A 9,742-nucleotide genomic window follows, 5' to 3' on the forward strand; every position below is an offset into this window, starting at 1 on the left:
TTTGGACCATTGGCTCTGTCCATAGGCAGTTAACTTACGGATCATTTTTGAGTTCTCTGTTGGACAGTTGTTCTGAGTTCTTTGTGAATCTGATTGCTCATTGATAGCAGCTGTTTTTACCTTGTGTCCAATCACAGATTGGCCTGCCTATTTAAGTCCTTCTGTGTAACATATTCCTTGCCTGAACAACAGGTTTTCCTCCTAAGCAAAAGACTTAAATATTGTTTGGTTCCTGGATTTTAACCTTGACAATGGCTCCTAGCTTTGCTTGTTGTCCACCTGCCCTGATGTTGGCATGCACTCTTACTTTTCATTCTTGCTGCCTGGCCCTGAACTTTTGGCTCCTTGTTGGATTTCTTTGTTGTCTTGTGTTCTGGTAACATGTTAGTTTCTCAGTAACCGCCTTTTCTGCTCCATCTGTAGTGTGGTCCAGGTCATCACCAATAAACTCTGTGCTTCAAATAAGTCACTGAGGGTCCAGTGCCTACTCTGAGCCTCGCACTAGGTTATTGTGGTTAAAAAGAAACTAAGCTGTAATTTTTTGCAAAGTACAATTGAATTAAGGAAGACAAACTGAAGATAAAGATTCCACCATTTGATGCATTTTTCCATAGTTGCAGTGTTTGTACCTTTACTGAGAAGATGTTCATGTCGCTTCTCATCAAATAAAGCAGTAAAGACTTCCTTTTGCTTCTGGAGCTCTGCCAGCTGCTCTTCCTTGTCCTCAGAGTCCGGTTTGGCCTTAACACAATAACCAGAAATTCTGTTAGCAATGATTTTGTTTTTATGAGCAGCACCTTTTTATTATGTGGAATGTGCTGATTAAAGCCAGGATAATGTTGTTGTAACGTAAGTGTACAGAATGTAAATTTTACTTTGTCTTAAGTAACATATTAGGATAATATTTTACACCATTAGTGCACATCAGACACTGTGATACAAATGTATCCTCATATCTGTATTGTTATTACTGTGTGGTTTTCTTGGATAGCTTGGATGATGGACAGGTTGGCTATTATTTACGTACACCAAGTTAATCTTAAATCCACCTTATATTATCATGAGTGTCTACATTATTCACATCTGTTATCATTTAGGTAGTTGAAAAAATGTTGATGTGAGAAAGAAAGATAAGGACATTTTAGAGAGTTCTAATTAGGTGACATAACAAGACATGTTGGGAAGAGAAGTGAAAATAAGTTAGAGGACGGTCATAATGATATACATAGAAGTAATAGAAACGGTAGTAATATGTCTTAGCCTTTTAAGTCATACCTTTGCCAATTGAAGTTGCTCCTCTAATCCTTGTAATATATTGACCTGCAGCTTTCCCCAAAAGTGAAAGCCAGCTTCTTCCAGGCCAGGTGTGCGTTCCAGCCATGCCTTCAAAGAAATCATGAAGCATGCTATGGTTTTATCATTTATACATCTGGCAAAATATTCAAAACGTCATTGAATAAAAAGTCTAACTGCTGTGTTATTCAGTAACTCACACTTTTATAAGATTAATAATTATTTCTCATATCTTTCTGTAAAAATGGAAGCTATCCTAAAAAATGATTTAATACTTGATTAGCTGCTGAGCATGGCAACTTTCTTAATTTATTGTTGTTTATACCTTTTATGTTTGTATACTTTGACTTACCTCCACAAGGCTCAATAGTGTGGGTTCTTCCTCAGATTTTAGAAGCATTTCATTCTCTTTTCCTTTGAAATTATCACGGTAATGACGTCTGTTATAGGGAACTCTCAGACTTTCAGGAACACCAATTTTGTTCTCTAGTAGTCGAAACTGCAAGCTTTGAAACCCAGAGGCAGGGGTCAAATATTCCCTTTGAAAGAGAACCATAGACACTAATGAATTCTAGTTTCTACAAGAATTTTGTTTCGTTGTATGAGTTCCACACCAAAGTCATTTTAATGATGATACCACATGAGAACTTCATCCAAAAATATGCTAATTGTTTTTTGGGGTTTTTTCAGAAATTTGGGGGAAACCTGATATAAATGGCTGTGTAATGTATATGTATGTGTTAGTGGCCTGCTGGGTCATCATGTAACATTTAATAAGACTCTTACACTCTGAAAAATCTTGCTATAAAAATAACAGGCAAAGTAATTGCATTGATTAAAAAATCTTTTGCTTACATACTGTATTGTGTTTTTATAGAAATATGATTTTTATTTTTTTTTTATGGCTATAGTTTATGCATCCTATCACTTTTTTAAAATCTTTTTATTTATAACAACAACAGCGAGTACAAAAAGTAAATCAGCCAAAACATGGTCAACATTCACAAGACTGAAGAAACTAATCATCTAACAATACGTTGGAGGCAGTACAAACAGCATAATATCACTGAAAGTTACATTTAGTATGAAATAGATGAGTGTATTTACTTATGTTTTTGTTTTTTTTATATATATTTATTGAATATTTGGTTTATGCAAGTTAACCATCTGTGATTTTGTTAAATACATACCTAAATTCAAAGAAATCCAAGGGGGTCATGGTTTCTAGTACTGAGAACTGTTCAACCAGTAATCTAAGAATCATGGAAATGCGGTGAATTCGAGTCACAACTTTCAGCATGTTTCTTTCATCTTTCACCTACAATGATAATAGTTTACACTTTCAAATGAGAGACTGGGCAGAGAGAACAGGGTATATTTTACTGTGTATCATTGTCCAGCCAGATTATAAATGTACTAGGACAATTTACAAACAAACAGATCTTGAACTTTTTGTTCTGAGTTTTATTTAAATTACATGGTTTAAAATTCTGACCTCAAGTACACCAAGCAGGTTTCCAGGATTTTTGTGTGAGAATATATTTGAGGACTGTTACCTAAACAGAAGCGGTTGTCAACCTTTGGGAAATTATTGTGTGCTAAACAGGACCTCATAGGGGCTTATGAGGACTATAATTGAGAAACCCTTAGATATTTCACCATAATAAATGCTTCTATACACTTGATTAGGTCAAAACCTAATTAGGATCAATCAATCAGATGTTGGTCAAAGTGGACAGTAAATCCATTCTGATTGGTTGTTTTCTGGCCCCGGTAATGGTGCCTTGTTGGATCCAGCCATTTGCACAGCCAGGTGTTTCAGATTTGGCCACGCACACTTATGTAATTAAAATATCTGACATATCCAGTCGTTCAGTGGTCAGACCAAGCAGCTGGATCACCCTATGGGGCGATTCAATTCTGCCACCAATAATGCGGCATTGGCAGTATTACCGTTATTACGGTAAAACTGCGCATAATTACCCTTAATACGGTCATTTCAATGCTGGATTTTTACTCACAGCTCCCTGAGCCGCGAGATAAAATCCATGTTAAAATTACCGTATTAACGGTAATACTGTTAACGCTGCGTTATTCGCAGCAGAACTGAATCAACCCCAATGTATAGGCACCTCAACAGTCCATGTAAATGAATAGTAAAAAGCTATCAATAATATCCAAAGTTTACTTACCTGTCCATTTTGAAATATTTCTCGAACAGAATCTAGTTCCCAGAGTATCTGCTTGAACCAAAGTTCAAAAGCTGCAGTTAAAAAAAATAAAACATGTTATGGATATAATCATAGTAATGGCAATACCAGTGTATCATACTTGATTTAGGAGTGTGTTCCATTTCCATCCAAGGCTAGATAAATGCATAACGCAGATGCATAATTTAACTAAATGGCTAATATCCCCAGATCATTTTGCAGCTGTGGACAAAAGTCTTTGCTAATGTCAATGATTACATATTGGACTTTGTGCTATTACAAAAGTCATTGTTGATCTGATTTTGTTATGCCAAAAGCCCCACATGAGCTGGACATATTGTGTTAATAGTAACAGAAAATCTTTTATTTTATTAATAAATTATACTGTCAATACATTTTCAAAATAGATTAGCTTTTTACCTTTTGGCACACTGCATGTGACAGAGGTACTGTTGCTGGGCTTCATTTAAATTTGGGAGCAAATGCTGCTAAAGTGTGTACATTTAAACCTGGACAAACCATTTTGTGATGTAAGGGCTACAAATGTAATTTTCTTTTGCATACGGAGAAACCACTGCCTGCTTTTTTTATGTAGCACACAAATACTGAGCAGCTCTATTTTAACACTGAAATTTAGAGTTGAGCAAGAGTATGCCCCTATCCCAACAAATCTGTCTCGCATGGTTTTGCAAACGTGCAAAGTTGCACCTTCTAGATGGATTTACTCATAACTCTAAATTATTGGTATGTAGGGGGACATGCATCTCTGGTTCACTTAGACAGTCTGATGTCTGCTGCTGTTGTAATCAAAGGATGCATTCTACTATAGGGATCAATGATCCCTAGTACTGTTTAATGTTTAGAACACAGCAGAGGGGGCGAGCAGGCAATTATGTAAATGACCCCTAAATAAAAATAATAAACAGATAGGGGTATATTTATCAGGTCGCGGTTCCAAAAAACTGACAATCTATTTTTGGAAACCGTCGATTTCAATTGATAAATATACCACATGAAATTTTCTGCTACTGGATAGATTTTTTGGTCAGCTGTAATAGGTTTAATTCACACTGGGTTATATAATTTTTTTTCTTTAGCTTGGTATAAAAGATGTATAGCAGCATTTATTGTACAAATGTGCAATAATTACATAGCTTGTTTCTAAGTAAATTAAAAATGTTTAAATCTTGTTATATGATTGCAAAAAGAGCTAAATCACCATATACTTTAGCTTAATTTAATATACCTTCTGATTTAAGTTCATTTGGATTATTATTGGCATCACTGTTCTATTGAGGCCACACGCTGCAAAATTGAACAAATTGCCCAACTTTGGTTAAAGGATTTCTTGCACCCTCACATTCTCACTGATCTCTGATTAATGTCGACAGTCAGTCACACAAACAAGTGCTTCTTAAGGTTATACAATGTAAACTGTCCACTTCTGCTTGCTTTCATTGGAATCCTAGCTCTGTAGTTTCATTTCATTCTACTTACCTTGATGTGTGACAATAAAGAGGTGCTCGTCATGGATTTTTTTTCCTCTCTTTTCACTCTGGAGTTCCTGTGCATCCAACACTTTATCAAGCTAAAAAAAAAAGAAGACAGCATGTAAATTTATTTTACTTATTTACATTGGAAGTCATCAGAACTAATGGATTTAGTGGGTCTATTAACCCCTTAATTTTTAAAGATTTTTTTAAAAATGTTAAACATGCTGTTAATGTACAGAGTTTGGAGTAAGATAAGATGGTCTAGTCATGGGTGGAAAAATTTGGGGGGGATTATTGGCTTTTTTTATGGGTTTGGGCAGTATTAATTCTAGGAATGCAGAATAGCCATACATTAGTCCGTGTCGCACAGAATCGGTGGTACATTCTTAAGGTGCTGAGGACTGAGTTGAAGGGAAACTTCTTTTTAGTTTTTTTTTTCGAGGGTTTTTTTTTCCCCCATCTTTTTGTTTACTAGGTCCACAGAGTGACCCGATACAAATTTCCCATATACCACCGCTTTGTAAGCTTATTTGGAATTGTGAACTTATAATAGCTGGCAATAAATCACTATTACATGTGATCAGGGCCTGCACAAGTCCTAGGAGAGCCCAAAGCAGAGCCCTATTCCCTTCTGTGGTGGTGCCCCCCTCGGATCTTGCACCCCTACCGCCGCTGCTTCTTACCTTAGCCGGCGGGATGGCATCCTCTGCAGTACAGTGGTACAGAAAAGTGCCCACTTGCTGGGCTATGACATGTTACACAAAGGCTCAGTACAATGAACATAGATCTATAGTAGGCAGTCATTAAAGCGTGAAAAGAACCTTTTGTTTATACTTAACTATGTAGGTGTTCTAAACATTTCCTTGTAGATGGTATTGGTGAAACCCTCAGCAAAAAGTTAAAACTAGGTACTAACAACTATAATTCAATTAATTGATCAAATGATTTGCATTATAATGTATGCTTTAGCCTTTTACAGTCTTCAAAATTATGCTGTAGTAATTAAATAAAGGGGATCATTATAAACAAAGCATCACTTACTTGTAAAAAGTCCCCATATATCTGTCCTCCTCTGCTGGCTTTATTTAACCCTTCTTGAGAGCTGTCCCCATTTTTGTCATCCAGAGAGAGTTCATTAAATGTATAACTGGAAATGGTTAAATATTTGCAGTTATTTATACAATGCTAACACAAACATTGTATTCTTGTAAGAATAATATTACATGTCAGAAACATTGTTTGGAAGAGCATTTTACTTACTGATGTTGCCTTCCCATAAAAGGACAGCCGCTCATTGTTTATATTATGTAGTCTTACTCAATGTTCAAAATACTGGTCTTGTGTGACTTGCACTGTGCTTTATACCTGCTGCTCATTTTGTGTTGGCCAATCACCTGACCGTTCTCTCTTACTGCCCATACAATGTCAATAATTATTAAGCAATGACCGAGATACCTATCATAGTGTCTGTTTACTGCCACTGTTTCAAAGCTTAGGTAACCAAAATAGTTCTAATATTTACTTGTAGCCTAAGAATGTGATTTCTGTGAACATTTAATATGTCAATGTAATTTATTAATATTTAAAGTTACATTATGAAAGGATCAGGAAGGGATAGTGACCATCTTTTTAGTCCTACAAATTCATAGGTAAAATCACAGAAATGGTGATTGAAAGAGTTTGCTGTGGTTACCAGATTATTGCAGTGCACATCATTTAACAGTATGTCACTTGTATGTGACCTTTTTTGCTCTAATGAAATTTTATATGGTAGATCAGATCTTTTTAGAGTTCTCAGAATCCTTTGATAGAAGGTATTTGCAGAAAGAGCTTTTAGCTAGGTGAATGTGTTTTTAGAGATCAGTAGTGGTTATAGTCTGTAGCCCTGTGGTTTTGAAGCACTACCACAATTTGTTCTCTTAATTGATTAAGTATGTATTTGATTTGCCACTTATTCTGTGTTTCACATGTATGAAGAGTAACACAGGGAGCACAGTGAAATTAAAGCAGGTCAAAATGAAACAGAAAGTAGTGAAGTGTCCCCTGGACATTAGTAGAGATGTAGATGGGATTCCAGTTAATCAGTGACAGATCATGGGTTAACTGCCTTTCATTGTATTAAGATTATTTGCAGGACACCAGATGGGGAGTGATTGATTATTTATGACATTATGGCAGTGTGAACAAGAGTACCAGTCAGAGGGGGCGCTATAACCCTCATTAAACAGTTATATTAGTAAAGGAACCAGATTCACTCTTTATAACTAATAAGGGGCGGAACAATCCCCAAGAATGTGGATAAGAACAGAGACTTTTGAATGATCATACTTTGTGGTCCAAATTGTTTAGTGATATCTCCTCTCGCACAGTTCTAGTTGTGACACAATACAGAATTATTAGTGATGAATGCATTTCTGATTTTAACATTATTTGTCATACCATTTTATGTATAGGAATTTTGACTTAATTAAAAGACAAATTACTAGTTGATCTAAAACAAACCTGTATAATAGTAAGGGTAACTATGTTTATCTGAGTGAAATTTTAAATCACAATTGGTGGCAACATAATGTACAGTATGTGGGCTGTTTTGGGGGTGAAAGACGTTATATTTAATATGTAGACATTTAATCCAAAGCTCATTGATGCAAGTGTAATATAGGTCATTCTACAATAGCAGAGGTACAGCATGATGTTCACAATAGAATCAAATGACAAAGACTTCTTTACATGACCATTTATATAAAATACATCAGAAAAACATCAGAAAAAAATATTTGCACACCATGATATAGTAGAGTACAGAATATCGTTAGAGACATGAAAAGGATCCTGGGAGTGATAGTTACTTATATAGGCTGATATCTCAGGTATGAAAGTGTTAGTGGAAGAAAGGAGCACAAGTACTTTCTTCTGACCCAGACTAAGTTTCAGGTAGAGAGATACAACATCTAGTAAAATAAAAATCAACTGAGTGATTTCATTGATTGGTTGTGGTTATTAGAGAAGGTGAGATTTTGTGGGAAAAGATGGATATCATCATCGAGATTGTACTGAAAGCTAAACCAAATCATTGCATTTCAAAGGGAATACATGTAAGAGAACCACATACAACAGGGTTATTTAAGAAGGTGCAGGTTCACTTACAAAATAAGGGTGAAAGCACAACACAAATAGTACACCTTGAGTTCTTAGTGTTGGTTATCTCAGCAAAACCTAGGACCTGACTGGCTACAACTGTGTAAAAACATCTTTGATAGCTACAACTTAAATACCGTATATACTCGAGTATAAGTCGACCCGAATATAAGCCGAGGCACCTAATTTTACTACATAAAACTGGGAAAACTTATTGACTCGAGTATAAGCCTAGGGTGGAAAAGAGCGCTAATTTAAAAACCTAAATAAAAATGATAGGTTCAATCTATGAAATCATTTTTAGCTAGATGACAAGGAACATTAATAAATGATTATAAAATCATTGGGTACAACCTAACCTAAATAAAGGGGTATATAAGGGGTAGGGATATAAATGTATGAACATGGTGGCTGTATTGTTTGTTCATTATGTAATTGCACTGTAAATTAAAAAAAACAAAACAAAAAAAAGAGAGAGAGAGAGAGAGAGAGATTTTCACTTACCCGGCAGTGGAACGCATATGCGTTCCAACAACAGGAAGTTCGGCATTTGGAACGCAAGTTTGCGTTCCAAATGCCGAACTTCCTGTTGTTGGAACGCATATGCAGAAGTTGACAGCCGAGGGACCGGACACCAGGTAAGTTCACCCGTGTATAAGCCGAGTGCCCTTTTTCAGCATACAAAAGTATGCTGAAAAACTCGGCTTATACACGAGTATATACGGTAATAATTTGCTTATACTTTATATCACACATTTAAATAAAGCAAACAAAAGAGTTAAATAAACTGAATAAAATAGTTACACACACATACGTTTGTATAAACAAAGGATATATTATTGACTTTTGACAATCTCATTATACTTAATATTAATTTTGATTCTTTCATATGCAGAGAGAGAGGAGGAAGAGTAAAATAAATAGTTGGCTGACCAGCAGGTACAGAGAAGTTAGAGCGTAAAAAAAGATTCTCCACATATGTCAGAATTACAAATTACAATTATGAACTATGCACCTGTCACAAGAACAAACCAGTGCCCCAATTGACATAGGAAGATGGCAGGATGTAGATCCTGCAAGGGAAGATGTTAAATCAATGATTGGAGTAGTATAGTGAGAACCAGGATAGGTCAGTGTCTTATTGTTATAATTAGATATAAAGAGCAGACATAATTTGCAGCACTTCACATTGTGGGAGTCATGATACAAATCACATGCAATGACAAGAAGCAAAGAGAGTACAGATGGCCCTGTCAAAACAAGCTTGTAATCTAAGAAGTATGGGGTACTCTTGATAAACAAGGTAGTGAAATAACTATTGTAGCTGTTGGTGGGGACATTATTGGATTATTTCAATTAATTAAAAGAAATGGTGGTCAGAGAATCACATTCAGCTTTAATCAGGATAGTTATCACAGGTCTGCAATGATGGCTGAAATATTTACATTACAAACTTACAATGCCCATTTAACCAATGTCCTGTGTGATTTCTGAAAAATGGCTTCTTTCCATATCTAAACTGACTTCCTCTTCCTAAATTTACAATTCATTTTTGGCATGCAGATGTGGTTTTCCCTTTAAGATTACTGATTTTTATACTTGTGTTAC

At 35.6% G+C, this 9,742-nt stretch overlaps 1 protein-coding gene across 1 annotated transcript in view; it reads right to left on the reverse strand.

Annotated features, from left to right (window-relative positions):
- The window catches only part of TDO2 (tryptophan 2,3-dioxygenase), a 10,506-nt gene extending 4,150 nt beyond the window's left edge, over nt 1-6,356 (reverse strand). The window contains exons 1-8 of the mRNA XM_075198300.1: nt 6,257-6,356; nt 6,038-6,143; nt 5,001-5,091; nt 3,486-3,556; nt 2,484-2,611; nt 1,646-1,832; nt 1,276-1,383; nt 630-741 (exon numbers count right to left, since the gene is read on the reverse strand). Coding sequence (XP_075054401.1) covers nt 630-741; nt 1,276-1,383; nt 1,646-1,832; nt 2,484-2,611; nt 3,486-3,556; nt 5,001-5,091; nt 6,038-6,143; nt 6,257-6,291 — 838 coding nt within the window. The 5' untranslated portion in view covers nt 6,292-6,356. The remainder of the gene's footprint in view (nt 1-629; nt 742-1,275; nt 1,384-1,645; nt 1,833-2,483; nt 2,612-3,485; nt 3,557-5,000; nt 5,092-6,037; nt 6,144-6,256) is intronic.
- Nucleotides 6,357-9,742: the final 3,386 nt, after the last annotated feature.

The sequence above is a fragment of the Mixophyes fleayi genome, chromosome 1 (genome assembly GCF_038048845.1).
Source record: "Mixophyes fleayi isolate aMixFle1 chromosome 1, aMixFle1.hap1, whole genome shotgun sequence".
Lineage (NCBI taxonomy): Eukaryota > Metazoa > Chordata > Amphibia > Anura > Limnodynastidae > Mixophyes > Mixophyes fleayi.